Source organism: Motacilla alba, chromosome 10 (genome assembly GCF_015832195.1).
Source record: "Motacilla alba alba isolate MOTALB_02 chromosome 10, Motacilla_alba_V1.0_pri, whole genome shotgun sequence".
Lineage (NCBI taxonomy): Eukaryota > Metazoa > Chordata > Aves > Passeriformes > Motacillidae > Motacilla > Motacilla alba.
In genome coordinates, this window is record NC_052025.1 from 18,519,335 (window position 1) to 18,537,896 (window position 18,562).

The 18,562-nt window shown below is 48.7% G+C and overlaps 1 protein-coding gene across 6 annotated transcripts in view; it reads right to left on the reverse strand.

The window, feature by feature from the left end:
• Nucleotides 1-758: 758 nt before the first annotated feature.
• Nucleotides 759-18,562, reverse strand: part of MEGF11 (multiple EGF like domains 11) — a 254,203-nt gene continuing 236,399 nt past the window's right edge. For 2 of the 6 annotated variants that reach the window (XM_038146755.1, XM_038146754.1), the window contains exons 23-26: nt 14,140-14,206; nt 9,461-9,517; nt 3,328-3,534; nt 2,569-3,089 (exon numbers count right to left, since the gene is read on the reverse strand). In XM_038146755.1, coding sequence (XP_038002683.1) covers nt 2,929-3,089; nt 3,328-3,534; nt 9,461-9,517; nt 14,140-14,206 — 492 coding nt within the window. In that variant the 3' untranslated portion in view covers nt 2,569-2,928. Of the gene's footprint in view, nt 3,090-3,327; nt 3,535-9,460; nt 9,518-14,139; nt 14,207-18,562 lie in introns of those variants that run through there. The other 4 variants (XM_038146753.1, XM_038146756.1, XM_038146757.1 and 1 more) reach the window with 4 other exon arrangements.

Genomic DNA, 18,562 nt, shown 5'->3' on the forward strand with positions numbered 1-18,562 from the left:
TGAAAGTCCCAACTTTTAACAATTATTCAGTGAGTGTCAGTGGTTCCTGTCTTTGATGGGAGTTGAGGTTCTGACTCTAAAGCAGAAAGGACATGGAATTGTTCTGATTTAAAGACATTTTTATTAAGCTAGAATTACTTATTCTATAAATTCAGACTTGATGAATTTCCAGCCTTAAATAGCTTATTGAGTGTGGCTTGTCAAATAAGAAGATTACACGCTGGGCTTTAGTTAACAGGATTTTTAGAAATATGAAGCACAAATATTGAAAAGCTTCAGCATGTAGCAGTGGCTGCATTGCCTGGGACTCATTAATTCTGAAGGTGTTTCCACTGCAAATCTGTGATTTATTCATTGGGCTCCCTGGGAGCTGCTGGGCTGCCTCGTGTCCTGTCCCATGGCTGCTGGGTGACCGTGGGTCCCAAAGTTTCCACACGAAGGCCTGGGAACCTGTGAGTGGCCCAGGGCAGTGTCACCACACATGGTGGGTGTGCAGGGGCTCTTCCAGCTGGGATTGAGCATTCCCAGGAGTCTCACTGAGGTCAGACTGCTGAGGAACTGGGAGAAGGGTGTGCAGAGCTGCTTACCTTTGGTTTACTCCAACTTGGAAAGGCAGCACTGGGTTTTCTGAGCCAGTTCTGCCCTAGCGTGGTGCCTGGGGGGTTTTGGCTGAGGGGAGCAGCCACATAACCTGGAGAGCTTGGATCTGTGCAGGGCTGGAAGTTTGGCTCTGCAAATGAGTACGTTGGAGAACTACACATTGAGAGAAATTCAATTTATTTTGTACAAGGTAGGATACCTTTGCACAGTGAACAAATATATTACAAATCTGTCTTGCCTTAAAAAAGTATTGCCATTTTGGTGCCTGTTTCCTAAGCTAACGCTGATATACAAGAAGGTACTTTTTTTGTTGGTTTTGTTGGGTTTTTTTTTTTCCTGTTAAGCTCTATGCACATCATTGCATTTGGTTTCAAAATCCTGCTTTGAAAAAAAACCAAACCAAACAACTGAGCACATCTCTGCTCTCTGGAGTCTCATTGCAAACTACAGCAACACACGAACATGGGTCAGGCCAGCAGCTCAGGCTGCTTGTGCTGGGTGCCAAGGTGGGTCTTAACAAGAGTATTCCTTATCCAACTGCCTTTCTCTTGATATTTTTGAGGTAAATCTTTCCATTCATGTATGTAAAATATATTCCTACTGGGCCTACAAAATAATTGTTTCCTTACATCTCAAATAAGGCTTTCCTGGAAAACAAAATTGCTATTGCTGATCAGCCATGGCCCCCATGCACACATGCAGCATTCAGGAAACCTTGTGGGCAGGATCCTGCGGCTCGGGCAGTGCCTGCTCCGGGAGCCTGGGGGTGCCCAGGCTCAGACTGGGGGTTCAGAGCCAGCCTGACTGCCTGGAGAGTCCTGGCTCCAAGGGGAAAGGCTCCCAGGGGCAGAATTCCCAGAGCCAGGCGTGAGGGCTGAGCCCATCTGTGGGGACACAGCTGGGTCCCACCATGGTGCTGCAAGGGTCCAGGAGTATTCCCAGAGCTGGGATCCAGCTGCTGCCCCTGAGCTGGAGGGCTCCTCTTGCCAGTCCTGAGCCCTGCAGGCCGCTCCTGGGATCGTGCTGTGAGCAAACCCACGGGGCTGGTGTTGTCCTCTTCCGCTTCCATCAGACTGGCGAATGTGCAACAGAATATTTTTTATATTTAAAAGGCAATCAACTTGCTACTTCCACGTTTGCCTAATAAAATTACATACTTAGAGTCAATACTACTTCATGCTCAAAATCTACAAGGAACTAACGGCAAGTACTCTACTTTCTAGGTCAATAGAGATTATAAATTAAAAAAAATATGGTGGCTCAGTCCAAAATTTTACCATGGGTCAGACCCTTGATAATTACTTAACAAACAGCTGCTGAAAAAGAAAACCCAGTTTCAGCTCCATTTAATGACATTTCAGGTAGAATCATCAATGGATAGAGTTGCACTACATGGTAATGCACATCAGATTAAGAGGTGTCATCAGTGGCATGCTGACAGTGAATCGTGAGGAGATGGTTTGGGAAGATGGGAGAGAGAAGCCGATGTGGCTCAGCTTTGAGAAAGGAAATGAAACCAGGGCTGGTCTGTGCAAACCTGCAGCGTCCCAGGGCAGGAATTGGAGGGCAGCAGTTTAAACTGCCTGACAGATCTGTGGATTTAGCTACCAAAAGAGAAGCTGCATAAGGAAAATCAAAGCCTACCTGTGCCAATCAACGTTAAAAATGTGGTAAGTGGGTGTGAGACTCATTGTGGAAATTCCATTCATTAGCAAAGATCAGGGGATGTTTGGAAAGATATTAAAAACTGCACAGAAAGTGTCAAATTCTCTGGTACTGAATATAGAGATGACAATCTCAATGCTAATTACCAAGCATGATCTGCACAGGTTGCACATGGTGATGGCAGTAAATGAGCTTTCCAGACAGTGAAATGACAAGTTTCCCTGCTCTCATTCAGAAAAATGTCCATTCCCATGACAAAGATGAAAATAAATTCCAGCGTATTCCTAGTCACCTTGTTCCTAACAGTAAAAGGTTTCTTGCTGCAATCAGTAGAAATGTACATCCTGAAGTCCTTCTACTTAGCATGTTTTTGTGGTTTACTTTACAGCAAAGCCAGGGTTAGAACACACCACGGAGAGTTTTTGCCTGGAGCATGAAGACACCTTCCGGGGGTGATGTGCTCCAGTCCCACGTGGAGGAGGCTCTTGTTAGTTCCAGGTACCCATACAAAAAATGTCTTTATAAATAACATCATGCAGCAGCAGTTGGCCCAAGCTGATGTCGTGTGAGTCCTTGCCAGTCCACAGGAAAGGAAGGAATGGCTTCTCCTCTGCTTCCTCACAGTCTGTGTTGGCAGCACAGTGCCCAGTGAAGTCCATCCCTCTAGGACTGCTTGTCCCAAGAAGGCCCGTGCGTGGGGCTGTGCCGGACGGGGAGCAGGTCGTAGTGCCCAGGAATGTGACTGTTCCTAGGCAGGTCATACGGGCTCTGAAGGTAGCTGGCACTCCGACTGCGGGCATCTTGGACTATGCTGACAGTGGGCTCTGGGGGAGCAAGGAGAACTGGGTTGTGACCAGCAGCAGCCCCAAAACTCCTGATCCTCGTGGGTCCCTTCCAGCTCAGGACATCCACCGCTGTGGCTCAGCTCCCCAAACCAACACAGCAACGCTCAGGCCTTCCCCCTGCCAGTTTGTCCCTGTGCCACACCAAGCCCAGGATCTGTGTGGCAGAACAGGGGAAAACCAGCATCTCCACCAACCCCCCGTGCCACCCACTGCTTACCAACTTCGTAGATGTTTTTATTGGCTGTTGATGACGTTGGCATTTCGGAATACGGGGACTCCCTGTGACCAGGCGATTTCATTTCCACATAGCTGCTCTCGGAGTGTTTGCAGGTTAAAATGGGGGGGTCTTTAATGGTGGCGTATGGGTTTTCACTGCTGTTCAGGGAACAAGTGCTGGAGCTGCACACAGATTCTTTCATATAATCTGCAAAACAAGAGCGGAGTGGGTGCGTTAGGGTCATTAGCTTAATTAGGTTAATTACAACTGAGCCTCTGCAGGAAGGCTGGGGGGGGGACAAGGGGGCAGGGGATAAGGAAGATCCTTGAAGCCTCCAGCACAGACACCCGGTGCTTGTGCTCTGGGTGTTCCAGACCATTGCATCCACCACTCACTAGCAGGAAAGAAATGAAAACCTGCTCAGTACTGAAGGTTTTCCTGTGAGAGGTCCTAGCTGCCGTTTAGTGCAATATTTAATTTGAGGTGGCAATCCTTTCCCTCCCTCCCCCTCGTTCCTCCGGAGCCGCGTTCATCCCGCTCTGCCTGCCCCGCAGAGCCAGGCGTGGCCGCGGGCAGTCGGCTCTGCAGGCAGGAGCTGCTGCTGGGACCTGGGCTGCTCAGCCAGCTGCAGGGTGAGTCCCGGGGCCTTGGGAACATCCAACCCTGTGTTGGAGTGCACGACGCTGCCACAGGCTCAGAACTGCACCAGTGCAGCCTCTGCATGTGCAGCTCCTGCCGGTTTCGGGGTTATCCAGCATCCTACAATCGGGGAATGCTTGGGTTTCCACAGAGGGGGACAAGCCTCCATCTGAGCCTCACTTCCGCTCTGCTTTTTTCCCCCCTTTGCTGTAGACATCTCCTGCTCCTCTCCCCTGGGCTGGAGAGGAGGTGACGGAGGCACTACTTGGGGAGAACAAGGTTGGCATGAGTGACCACCGGCCTGCCCACTTGGTGACCCTGGCTGGGATAGACCAGCCTGCTGCAAGGTACAGTGCCAGTCTTGCTTTAAAAATAAAAAACAATAGAGAATAAATAGGTCTTAACATTGACATTCAAGAACGTGCCATTGCTGCTGTGTGCATCCTGCTGGGCAGTGCCAGTAATTTAGAATTAGAGCGATGCAATGAAAGATGAGGCATTTTCTTGTGCTGGGTTACAGTACAAAGGCAGATCCTGGTATATATGAAATACTCCCGGTGAAATAGGGGGACTTGCAAAATAGCTGCAATCCCAGCTGCCCCCGCTGTCTAGTATGGGAGACAAAAAGAGAAATTCAGGTTAAGAAATAGACAGACAACATGACATCACTTCTCCAAACCTTGGCTCTGAGCCTGCCAGCCCCATCCTGCTCCCTCACGTGCCAGGCTTGCTCCAGTGAGTGACTGTCCCTCCATCTGCTCTGGGGTTGTGTCTGTGTCTGTATCTGTGTGTCTGTGTGTCCATCACCCCTGGCCTGGTGCCCCTGGTCCTGGTTCAGCCCCGAGGGAGGTGCCAGGTGTTGCCTTTCTGGGCTCTGATTTCAGTGGTACCAAGTCTGGAGAGCCCGCCGTTCCCAGGGTCAGTGAAAGCAGCTCACTGGGAAGCTCCACTGCACACAAATAGCTGGGACCATCAGGGATGGGGAGGCTGGCAGAGGCCTGGCACCAGTGCAATGTTTATTTAGTTAGAAAACTTGGAAAATCCTTGTCTGACATCAGCCTGGGTGAGATAAGCAGTGCCTTTACTTCCAAGTGAGACATGCCAGGTTTGGTACATGACGGGAGATGGGAACCAAAGCAACACTGACATAACCTGGCTGTTGGCTGCAGGGTTTATCTCTGCAGTGTCACCAACCCCAGCCCAGTACAAGTGAGTGGAAAACTGACCCATCCCATCCTTCTGCAGAGAGGTGGGGCAGCCCTGTGAGACCAAAGGCTTCTGCACATGAGTGAGTTCAATGTTGGCTTTTGCTGTGTATGTGACTTAAATCCAGGTGCCCCAGTCTGGGATCTGTTGGTGTTAGAGGTGAGGAAACCACAGACAGACAAATGAAAGGCTCAGCTCCACCTGCCAGCAGCTAACAGCTCCTGGTGGCTACTCCAGGAGCACAGAGCTCATTAGAAGAGCCTGGGCAGCCTCTAATGAGCCAGCTCTGCATTTTGGGGCGAGGGACATGAAGATTATCTTCAACTTGCTTCTCCATTTCAAGCAGTGCTGCTGAGCAGATGCTCACAGGGTGAAAAGCAGGATTCCCTCTGTGCCCCAAGAGCCCCCTGCAAAGATTCCCTGTCATACCACGGCTGGGAGGGTGCAAATCAAAAAAGAGCTGGGTGTAGATTCAGGAAATGTTGATTATAAAGGACTGCTGGCTGCTACAGCAAAGAGCAGAGTGAGAACTCCTCCTCCTGCAGAGCTGCAGCTGCAGGTAAATAGCTGTGTGGTTTGTTTATGGAATTGGGCACATTGGAGCTGGCAAAGGCAAAAATCCCAGCACATCAGCTGTTATTTCATCCAGCTCAGCTACTTTTATCTCCCTGAGCTAAAATCTACCTGTACTGCAGCTACGGCTGACATTACCTCCCAGGCAGGTGTCCCTCAGCCCTTCCCTACCCAGGGCCCGTTGGAAGAACCAGTGAATGCCATTCGGGCTGCCCAGACTTGTTTGGCCTCTCCCAGGAATTGCCTTTTCCCAGGAGATATTGAGAAACAGTGTGCCTGAGACCATTCCTGCTGACGTAGACAGAGCTCTGTGTCTGCCTGGGACCAGACCTTTGCTTGGGACACAATATATTTTCTGGAGCACCAGTGGATGTTTGGGATTCTGGGTACACCAGGGAGTCATTAGCCCTCAAGAAACATTATGTGCAAGATCATGGAGGATTTAACTCTGAAGGCTGTACAGTTGTTTGTTATTAAGGTAATTTGGGGATAAGTAAGAAGTCTGGCATCAATTGTCAAATGTTGTTTCATGAATTAATTTAAGCAGAACAAACACATTTAGAGGTTCTCAGCCCATGGTGCTGCAGCCATGTGTGAGCCCTGGCTGTGCTGCCTCCTCATCCCTCCCTGCCACAGGGTCCAGCTCTCATGGAGGTGAAAGCTCTGCCCCACAGTGCTGGGGCTCACTGGAAGCACTCAATCAGCTCGACTTCCAGAGAAATATTGGGAATATGCTCTAATTTTGAAATCCCTGCCTTCTGTGTTGCCTGGATACCAATCACCAGACCTTTGGAGGGTTTATTTTTGTTAGCAGGGACTGGCAATGTCCCTCCCCCAGACTGAGTTCCTCTCTTCTGTCCTGAATTTCCCCTGGCATGCTGCAGACAAGCCTTGGATCCCCAGCAGAGGTGGAAGTGCTGAGGGGAGGTGCTGTGCCCTGGTAGAAGGTGCTCTCCTGTTTAACCCTTGTTGGGATGAAGTGCCTGTGCTGGCTGCTGTCCCTAACCTGGCCAGCCCTGGCTGCTGCAGGACAGTGACACAGCGAGGGTCCATTGCTGCTTCTCAGAGGGCCACAGGAGTGGGGACACATCCTGTACAACAACCAGGGGAACCTCTCTGAGCCCAGGCCTGCATCCCTGGGATCACTGCTTCTCTCTGCTGGGCTTTTCCTGGCTCTTCTACAAAGCATGGGTAAAAACACCTTAAAAAAGTTTAAAAAACCCTTAAAATGGTTGTGCCTGAGGTCACTTCATTCCATCAGTGCAGCACTATTCATTTAAAAACCAAACCTCTAAAAACAGAAGGACTCAGCTGAAAGGAAGAGCTCAGGAGTGGCACCACTGAGCCCCATGCACAAGAAAGAAACTGCTCAAAAACCTGCTCTGAAAACCCTCGTGCCTGGTGAGCCCCTGTCACCAGGTGCCTCAGGGCTCAGTGTGACAGCCAGCCCCTCTCTGCTGCTGTCAGACACTGGCCTTTGCACCTGGCAGCCCCAGATCTCTGTGCCCAGCCCCTGGAGCTCCACAGCAGCTCAGCCACCACAGCCTGGTGCCAGACTGCACAGGGGACACCGCTCTGCTGGTGCCCTGCTCTGGGCACAGCCCCCAGCTCTGGTCTCCTCAGAGAGCTGGGGCAGCAGGAGGTGGCCCAGGTTCTGCACAGCCTGGCCTTGGCCTCAAGCCCCCTGTGCCCCTCCCTGCAAGGCTCTGTCTGGTCCAGGGGCACCAGAGACCACTTCCAACTGCAGGACGGGCTGTCCCCAGTTGGACCACACTGGTGGGAAAAGACGTGGTTTCAAATTGGATGAAAGTAGCTAAAAACCAGGCACCTGCCTGCCAAGGCTTTTTGCTGACAGAATCCAATTGTTTGGGACTGTGAGTTTCTTCCTCTCCATTTTCTGAGGAATGTGGTGAGTCAGGGCCTGGCAGGGCAAGGAGAGCTCACTCTGAGCATTGGGCACATTCCCAACTCCTGCTGGGAGGAGACTCCCCTGGGACTGGGGGTGCCCATGCTGCCACGGAACCCTGGGGCTGCCTGAGCCCAGGATTTGACCTTCAGAGGGCCTTGGGAACCTTCAGCCAGCCAAAGGCAGCTGCTTCTGAGAGCCCTCAGCTCTTAAGTGCCTGCAGGTGAGCTCCCAAACATACCTGGGAAGCCAGGTGTGCCCCTGTCAGTGCCAGCCCTGCCTGTCTGAGGCAGCTGAGCAGCCTCAAAGAATTCCAGCTGTGGCTTCTGAGCCTGATTTTTCAATTTATAAAGAGATAAACATGTAAAGGAAATGGTTCAGATCCTAAAAATTAAAGAAAATATGTAGCAACTGAAAATGCATTTCACAGTTCTCTGTCACTGTGATTGTTTTTCTCTGCCCCTCTGGTCCCCCTCTGTGTGACTGTGCCCATGGATGGGAGTTCCTGCTGCATGTGCTTAAGGTACCTTTAAACTTTGTAAACACAGTTAGTTTAAACTAATGAAGTTAATAGCTCCATGTAGAGGGAACAACAGTTCTATTATAATAAGATTTTTCTTTTGAAAAATGGAATCACTGAAGTAGCTGAAACCAGTGCATTGAGTATTTTGTATATAATAAATCATATATATCATATACATACATAATCCATTCAATATTTTTACTTTAGCTTTATCAACAAAGACTTGGTTGTTGGTTCTTGGTTTCCTTTGGTGATTCTGTGTGGTAAGGTGATGTTCTACAAATATTGCATCCCTGTCTTTTGAAAACAGCAGCTACAAAGTGAATATTGATCTCTAGGCCTGGCTCTAAGCTGGTTAATGCTTTTTATGTGGAATAGCTTTCGATATTCCTTGTTGGCTGAGCCCAAGGTGTGGCTCTGGAACACCTGAGCCATGGCAGAACAGGGGGTGTGGCAGCAGCCCCCTGTCCCCGTGGCTCAGCCAGCCCCAGCCCCAGGGCACTTCAGGAAGGGACTGGGTGGTGTTTCCCTCCTCAGCTCCCTGAGGGACATCCCCAGGCCTAATTCAGATCCAGGGCCTCGGCCTGAAAGCTGCCTATTCCCCACGAGACAGATTCCTTGCTCCATCTTCTGGAGCACAAGCTCAGTGAGCTAAACCCCAGCCCAATCTGCTGTGGGAACCACTGTGCCAAACGTTCCCGTGGTCCAGATGGAACGGGAATATTGAGAATGTAAACGTGGAGGAAAGTGAAATGTAAAACCACTGGGTCCTGTGCTTGTGACTCATCTGAGATCCTGTTTTAGACCTGCTCTGGAGTCAGTGCCCACAAGTGCTGGTGCCAGCGTGAGGGGACCTCAACCTCAGGGAGGGCTCTTCTCAGCTCTGCTCTAAATCCCTCTCAGCAGAGGGCACGAGCAGGGCAGCTTCTTTCCTAGGGGCTTTCTTTTAGCTCAGCATGGCCAGGAGCCAGGAGCAGGGAAACACAGCACTGTGCCACCAGCAGCTCCCCCAGAGCCCGTGTGGCAGGTGGCTCCTACCTGAGTGTGCCCTGGCCAGCTCCACCTGCCCCTCCTGCCCTGAGCTGAGCCCTCCCTTTCTCCCTGTGCTGCAGAGCCCGTGGCCCTGGAAGCTTTGCATCCATCATCCATGGCCCAGGAGCGCTGGGAGCCAGGCAGGCAGCTCGTGTGGGTGGTGGCTCTGGCCCTCCCTGCCGGGCTCCTATCTCACCTCTTCTAGGACACCCTCCTCACACCTGGGCAGGGTTCTGCAGCTCTGGATACCATACCTTTGAAGCTTTTTTCCATTATGTATGTGTTCTGACGTCTATCCATCCCACAAGCACCTGCATAAAAATGATATATAATGGAAAACAAATAAATATTTATGTAAATTGGATTGCTTTGACTACTGAGCAGCATATATTCTTCCCTCTAAATTGTACATCAAGGCCCTCATTTAGGGAGGCTCTTAAGCACATCCTCAGCTGTAAGCACACACTCAGCTCCAGTGGGGAGTCTGTGCACGCCTGGAATTATGCATGTGCTTAAGAGTTTCCCTGGAAGGGAGAGCTCTCTGCAGCAGGGTTACCAAGAACTGCCATCCATCAGGAAATCGGGATAAAAACCATCTGCTGAGACATTCATTAATGGAATGGTGTGAAAGAAGCCTAAAACATGCCCTTTCAAATCCGAGTCTGCAGGTTGCATTGCAGCACTCTGTGACTAATTTTAGGCTTTGTTTTGTTTGTGGAGAGTGTATTGTTTAACTCACAGCCTTAGACTCTAAGGTGTGCACAATCTTTTAAAATTACCTACTATCACTTTGCTCATGAATTTGCATAGTTCAGTGACTGATGTGACAACAGTCCCTAAGTGACCACTGTGCTCTGACAGTGCAGCACCAGGAGCAGAGCTGACAGCCAACAGTTCTGCCTTGTGCAGCTCTAGAGGAACTTGCTGTTCCTCACAGATGCTGAGACAGAAGGGGATGGGGACCTTTTCCATTTTTATTCCTGCAAATTACCCTAGATATCAATCAAAATGAAAATCTAATGTAAGCCTTTAAATCTTCTTAGCTATAGAGTCTGGTATTTCCTATTGACTGGGACAATCAATACAGATTTGGTTACTGAGAAATGTCCTTGTGGCTTATGGGATTCCCAGGCAAGTAACTCAGTTACACTGGGAAAAGAGCCCCACAGACAGCGTGTCCCAGAGGTCTCCCAGCTATTTGTCCTTGTGTGTCCTCTGTGAAAAGTTGTCAGGGCCATGGGCAATGTTGTACCAGCCCTTTTTCATGACAGCTTCATTTTTTTTTGCTAAATAAGGGAAATTTTTAAAATTAGACAATAAATGTCTTGCTGGCACATCAAAGACAAACCAACCCTTTGCTCTGGTTCTCAGTGCCCTTCCCTGAGCACAGGAAGGGGCTGGTGGCACCCAGCTGGCTCTCTGGGATGGGCTCTTCTGGCCATGAGTGATTCCTCAGTCCATTTGAGCACCTTCTGCTTTGTTTTGCACCACGAGCCAGTTCCCAGACCCACCCTGCTGCACAGGGCAAGGCAGACTGGGAGCTTTGGGCAGCTCTGTCCCAGAGCAGGATGAGCTCCGTGCTCTTTCCCTGCTGTGTTCTGAGTCAGAGCCAGGAGGAGCCAATTCATCTCTTGGTCCATGGCCAGAGGGCTGGGGGTCCCCAAGGCCAGCCCTGGGGATCACACATCCTCCTCCTGCCAGGGCTGAGCAATCTCCAAGGGCAGGAGTGTCCAAGCAGCACCTGGGGCTCACCCCACAGAGCAAGGCTGGGAGGAGCACTGGGGAGCTCCCAGCTGGGGTCCCCAGGGGAAGGGGCTGTACCCATGGGGAGGCAGTGGCAGGGAACAAAGGGGACCCAGGCTGACCCATGGGGAGGTGCATTGCCCTTGGGAGGGCCACACAACTCCGCAAAGCCCTTCCCAACCAAAAATACCCATAATTCCTTCTTTAGTTTTCTCTTTTATCTGTGGGTTTATGACCCATTTTTTTTGTATTCCCGGAGTTCCTTGGGAGGTGGAATGACTAACAGATACATTATTTTTTAAACTGCAAAAGTAGTTAATGTGGAAAAGTCCTAAACTGGCCAGGGATCTGGCACTTCAGGAATGTCCAGGTCTAAGTTTGAAGCTAAATTATGTGCTGGGTGAAATCAGTCTCAGCTGGAAATAGTTTTCCACACCTTTTGGCTTTGAGAAAAAAGTGAAGTCAGCTGTGAATCAAACTTATAGCCTTTGGTCCTCTGGAATAAATGCAGCTTTGAGTCACTCACGATGTGCTGCAAATCCTACTTTAGTGTCTGCATCCAGGACTGCTGTTAAAAAAGCATCAGAGATAAACCAGCCCTGCCTGCACCTGCCACACTGCGGCCAGTGCTCCAGACAATGAGACAAGAACCTTTCCTGAGCTCAGGTCAGTGGTTTGGGAGTTTTCACCTGCTTGGGATGGGAGCTGGAAGCTGGGCTCTGCCACTGCCCTGGGCAGACTGGACTAGAGCAGGAGGATTACTCACAGGCAAACAATTCCAGTTCTGCAACACGAGAGAGAGGAAATGCAAGGACAAGCCATTCCCCAAAACAAGGACCAGGCTGCCTTGGGCAGGCAGCGATACACAGGAAGGTGACAAAGCCTCTTCTTGGCACCACAGAGTCCCCAAACTCTGATGTCTCAAGTCCACGTCCATGACAATTACTTGTGCTCCTCCCCAGACTCCACAGAACACAATCAGCTCTCTGAAAACCTGGAATTTGAAGCTCACAAACAAATGTGCAGCAGTACAAGTACAGGCTTTGTCCTTGCATTTCCCACTTGGAAAGAACACGAACTTGGCAAAGTCCTGCTAAACAGGTAAAACACCTGCAGTCTGGTAAGATCCACTGCAATTAAGAAAATCCTTATCCCTGCAGGTTTGAGGAGATGAGTGTTCAAGTTAATTTTGGTGTGGATATTCTTACAATTTCCATTTCTCAGCTCTAAGTCATGTTTAGGACACCTGCAGTTTCTAACAGGGCTGTAGGCATTTCAGGGAGCCCGGTTCTCCTCATCTGCTGGGTCCCATCCTTTGGGCATCACCAGAGGAGTCACTGGCTGAGGAACCAGTGGAGACTTTCCATCCATTCCAAATTTGGCTTCCATTTCTCTTCCATTTCCCTCTCTCTCTTCTTGGCTCTCTCCCACATCTGCTCTCTGTGACAATTCGTGGGGTCACAGCAGAGGTGTTGGGCAGTTGTCCATTGCTATTTTAATTTTTTAACTGAATCCAGCCCTGCCCAAGGCTTGGCTGCTCTTCCAACACATGAGTTGGAGCATCTGTGGTATGAAACTAAGGCTGATCATGGGATCAGAAGGTGGAACAGGTTTTTAACTGTGGTGCTTCTCTGCTTGATGATGTTTGAAAGTCAAGATTCCCTGTGTAACCATTAGACTTTTATTTTATGTTTATAATTCAAAGTTGAAGATTTAAACTATCTTCTGAAATTTTCACGAGAGGAACCTGCAGCTTTTATTGCACAACAGTAATACCAAGAAGTGAAAACTTTTTATTTGCATGTAAAAACAGCCTTGATCTGAGCAAGGATTCAACGTTGTGAAAGTTAGCATGAGTAGGCATTGATTCTGGTACTGAGAAGAAAGGAAAAAAAATCTAATTTTCATCAATTAGTTTGAAAAAAGAAGTAAAAAGTTATCTTGGATGCAAAATGCTATGGGAAAAAATTGTGTGTTTTGCTGGAGGCTCCTTAGCTAAAATATTTATCACTTCTAGATCATTCTTGCTGCAGAGGCATTTAGCATTGTTTCTGCTGGTAAAATAAAATGCATGAATGCAGAACAGAGGTGGCAGATGGGGAGCTCAGGACAGCACAAGTTAAACACAAATAAAGCAAACAGTGTGCAAAAAAGCAGCAAAATTATAAAAGGAAAATTAATGTGGTTTGAGAAGCATTTGGAAACCCTCACACACATCCACCACCTTGTCACATACAGATAAGCACAACAGTGGTTCTGCAGCTTATTGCACAGAAAACATTGATGGTGTTAAGGATGAAAAGATTTTGCACTGAAGCTTGACAGGTTTGTGATTTTCCTGATGCAGGGAAGCATTATCTTTGGAGCGAGGCACGGCGTGGGCCCGGGCAGGATGTGATGCCTGGTGCTGCCCTATGTTCATTCCTTTGCCATGTGAGCTGTGAGATAGCTGACCTTAAAAATCCCATATAACCTCCTAATGCTGCACTTTCCCTCCTCCTGCATATTTTCAGTGAGATGTTACTAATCCCAGGAAAGGAAAGGGCAAAAGCTTTGGGCCACTGACGAGAGGAGCCAAACTCGGAGTGCTCAGATAGGAAAACAAATGGCATCCAAAGCACTAAATCTGGGCAGGATTTGAGCTAAGAGCTGCTAAAAACCCTGTTAAAACTCAAGCCAGGAAGAATAAACTCAGAACAGGCAATTACACTTCACTCTTGGCTTGGTTGCACTGGCTGGTGGTTCAGAATTGCCACGGAATGATTTACTGGGAGATAATGGAGCATTGCACACCCCAGCTCCCACAGAGGTTCCACACCTTCATCAAGATGCCAGTATTTAGTGCTAAGCTTTATTAAGCATGAAAGAAAAAAAAAAAAAGCCAAATTTGAATTTTTAATGTCCTGAGTTAGTCCTTAAAAAAACATTTATAGAGTAGATGATAGTGATTCAACAGGGCAACCTTGGAAGGGAGACTAAAATGAATATTGACTTTGCTTCCCCAGTCTGTGGTTTGTGGTAAAGGAAACAATTTTTAACTCTCCATCTTTCACTACTGGCAATTCTGATTGTGAACTAAAGACAACACCAATATTCCTCATTATTGTTAATGCCTTTATGAAAGGCTGCTTTGGATTTGGAATTGCTCGAAAGTCTACTAAAGTGATTAAAGTGTTTAAAAATTACTGACCTAGTTCATTCAGATAGCTGTAGGGTCTCCAGTCTGCAGTTTCTCTGTCAAGGATTTTGTTACTGAGCTGTTCGAAAAGTATGATAATGGGTTAATGCTGGAAGAGACAGACAGTTCCCACCCCAGACTACAGCCCAAGGATGTTAGGAATAAAAATGGGAGGTGACTCCTGCCTTGGCCTCACCATCTCAGCCCTTTATCTGTGTGAGCTGGAGAGCTGTTCACTAGCATTAGGGAAAATCACAAAGGAAAGTCACTTCACCAAGCCATGAACACAAACATGCTGGAGAACACAGGATTTCCTTTGGAACCACGACTGGGATGCCTGTGGATGTGGGGTGAATGCTCTAAAGTAACCCATGGAGATGGATGGATCAAACCCCTACACCAGCATGCACAGAGGGGCTGCCTGGAGCCTGGGGGTCTGCTGGCACAGCTGGGGGTGCACTGACAGGAGATGCAGGGGACACGAGTTCTCTCAATTCAAGGAAAATCACTTTGGCAATGGTGGAGCACAAAGGCCCCTGTGGATCTGCCAGCAAAGAGGAGAGCCCGGGGCTGCCCTGCAGGTGCTGCTGCTGGGACAGCACCTCCCAGAGTGTGCAGTGAGAGGAGAGGGGCCTCTGCTTAGGGGGGCACGGCCCTGCTGGGCTGGGACAGAGCAGAAGGGGCTCCACACGTGAGTGGTCACCTGCTGAGCCCTGCAGGGGGGTCTGGGAATAGCTGCAGGTGCTAAAACTGCTGAGCTTTCCTCCTCACATTATTCCCTTGAAAGCCACACCTGCTGGAATCGGGCTGGTCCAGAGGAAGTGTCAATTCAAGAGCAAATCCCAACCTTGTTTCTGAAAAGGAATGAAGCCATCTCTGCCCTCCTGTGTCTGCTTCCAGACTGGAAAGCCTCCTGCTGTGTTTGGAAGCGTTCAGCTCTGTTATTTTAATGTATTTACAAGAAAATGCTAAACAAAGAGGAGGTTAAAATTGAAAGAGAGTATTCAAAATTACCACAACATTTAATTTTTCCTGATCTACCATTGCTTTTTGCTTAGCTGTCTTAATAGGTTTTTAGACCTGGAACAAAGCCCCCACTGATGTATTGAAGCCTGTTGGGATATTAAATCCCAGCTGGGGCCCAGCACCTACAGCCACATTCCAAGGGTATTTTCACCCCTCCACAGTCCTTTCCAACAGCCCTCAGTGCTACTGCCACCCCACCTTGGGCTGCAGCATCCCTGTGTTGTCCCTGTGCCTGCAGTGCTCCCGCTGTCCCTGGCACTGAGGAAGCTCTGCAGGAAATCAGGAGAGCCCAGGAGCCACTTCCTGATCATCCAGCAGCTCCTGTGCTTCCAAACTGGGCATGGAAACAGAGACAGCAGAGGCAGGGATGGAGGGATGGATGGATGGATGGATGGATGATGGATGGATGGATGATGGAGGGATAATGGGTGGATGGATGGATGGAGGGATGGATGGATGGATAATGGATGGATGGATGGATGGATGGATGGGGCAGTTGGACAGCCCAGCAGTGGCAGGAACATGAAGAGCAGATCCATTTGGAATGTGGTCACTGGGAGGAATTCGACCCTTGGCACCATCAGTTCTCCTCAGCAGAGCCCACAGCTTCATTCTTCTCTTCTAAACTTGCAGCCAGAACACAAATGCTGATTTTTCAACCCAGCTGCACCACTTAGAGCACATTTATTAAAGTCTTGGTGTTTCTATTAAAAGCTGTGGCTTTGCAGGATTTATAAATCAGCTCACAAACCTAAAATTTGGCATGAAGAGCTACGGGCTAGAATTGATTTTTTTTAATGAAATGATTTGGGGACATTTCTAAGTTTTTCTGAATGCAATTTTTCTGAATGTGATTATAGCTGTCTCTTTGTGCTACTATCATTTCTTACCACACTATAATTTGTTAACTTTTTTTTTTTTTTTTAAGATAGAAAATACTTCACTTTTTACTGTGAAGCAAAATTGCTTTTCTGGAGGAAGAAATCCTTCATAGTAAATTTATCCATTAAAATTCCAGGCTGGTAATTTTAGCAATTTGGTTAAAACTACCTCATATTTGGCAACTTTTCCTTTAAGATCAACGAGATACCAGCCTGAGTAAACAAAGTCATTATCTGCCTGTCTGAAATAGCTGGATAGATGACAGTGGCCACTTGATCACCACCAGCCATTTGTCACTGCCCAGGTTTTTAAGTCCATGGTGATTAGGCAAAGAAGTGCTGGCAGGAATTCCATCATACCTTTATCCTCCAGGAGAGCAATCAATAATTTGACATTTATTTCCCTAACTACTGACTTCAGGTCTCCCTGGTCCAAGCTTGTGCTGCTCATTTTTAGATGCCCATCCTGAACATGCTGCAGCCATTCTGTATTTACAGTCCTCCTTTTTCTTGGGCAAGTTTTAGTCAGAGGTACTTAAAAACTGCTTTCTGTACCGCATGCCTTTTTATTAGCTGGGTGACATCCAGTCAGACCATTTCCAGTGACCTCTGTTTTGCGTTTTCTAATTTTATGTGAAGTCTTTGGTACAATTTAGAACTTCCTTTAATAGATGTGAAACTGCTGGCTTTAAAAAATCAGGACATTTGATAGCAATTGATTTTTATGATGTCTGTAGAAACACCTGGACTTTTGCTGCAATGCTGGAAGGGAATGAGGGTGGAATTATGAGCTTTGCAAAACTCAAGGTGAGGATCCTCCATTTGCTGGTGACCAGTGCAGCAGCCTCATCCTTTACACAGAGGGTTCTTCACAAATTTTGCAGCCCTTGGTAAAAGTGAGGTTTGTTTTTACTTCATGCACTTAGTTTAAAAACTCAGACACAAAGCCAGCATTGAAGGCCTGAGAGTGGTTCTGTGAATGGTCCTGCCAAACACCCTCTGAGCAAAACAGGTCCTCAGCATCTGAAATCTGGTCTTGGCTCTGCAAAGGAGAGCTCTGATGTGAAGACACAGGTATGGAGGTACATAATCTCTATTTATCTGCTTTGGAAATTTTTGGTAGTACTGTGGCAAAAGGTCACCTGAGTTCATGTCTGATGCTCCTTGGTAACTTGCAGCATCATTACTAGCTGGTGCTGCACACGTCATGGGAAAAAAGGCCAAATCTACCTGTAGGAGCTCATAAGCAAAGGTCAAGGTTTGGCTGCAGTTGAACTCACAGTGAAACATCTCTTAGCTCCAATGGTTCCAGCATTTCCCCCAAGCTGACTTGCCAAGCTCTCTCCCGTGGGAAGAGCAATTGCTTGTGGCAAAGTGCTGGGAGTTAAAAGCCTGCACTGAGATGCTGGAGCCTCCTCTGAACTCAGAGCTGCAGATCCATGCTTGGGGTCCTTGCACAGAGATGAAGCTCAGCCCTACAAGCTCCTGCTGGCACCTGGCACACGCTTGGGGACAGGACTGCAAGGCTTGGATCCCCCGTGTGTCCGTGTGTCCAGCTGCCTTTTACTGCAAACACCCAGGCACACAATCCCTCAGAGAGCTGATCAAGCTCCATTTTAACAGTAATCAGATTTCTTTGTCCCATTAGTCTTCCTGGGAAGCTATTCCAAAATCTCACTGATCTGATGGTAGAAATCTAATTTCCAGCTTCGATGCATTCATGGCCAGTTCATCCTCATTTGTTCTCGAGCCAGCTCTGTCATCTCACTTAAATAGCTCTCCTCCCTCCTTGTGTTTACCTTGCTGTATTTATAGATGGCAATCGTGCTCCCCCTCAGCGTTCATTTTGCCAGATAAAAGCGGCCAAGCCTTTTTTCAGTCTCTTCTGCTAGGCTCCCCCTTATCCTCCCGCTTGTTTTCCTCCTGCCAGTGTTCCAGTCTGTGCTCCACTGGCACAACCCCCAGCCCCAACCACACTGGGGAGGGTTTGATGCCTCCCCTGGTGCTTGTCTCTCAGCAGCTCCAATGGCTCACCCCCAGGACCTGAGCAGTGGCCAAATGTCTCTCTGCCAGAGGGGGCATGAGGAGCTGAGATCCTTCCCCCTGCTGAAGCCTGGCCCTGCTCCCATCCCGTGCAGACAGACCCGTGTCACAAACTGTCCCCAGTGCAGTGCTGGGCCCTTCAGCTCCTGTTAAAGCCTCCCCCACCTCCTTCCCTCCAGAGGTGCCACCCTGGGAGCTGCAGCAGGGTCACTACACAGTGCTGGCAGCCCTCAGGCAGGGAACTGGAGATGGGAGAGGGATCGGGGAGAAGAGCAGGAAGGAAATAGGAATTATAGGTGTAGCGTTGGGGGAGAAAAGAGAAGAGGAATAGGGACATGAGAAATAAAAAAAGATAAAAGAGTGGAGAGATCACCAAGAAAAGAGGGGAGAAAAGGCAAAAGACACAGAAAGAAAGGAGAGAAGGGCAGGGAAGCACAGGAGAGGAAACGCTCCTCAAACTGGAGCAGGGCTCCCACCTGTCCTGC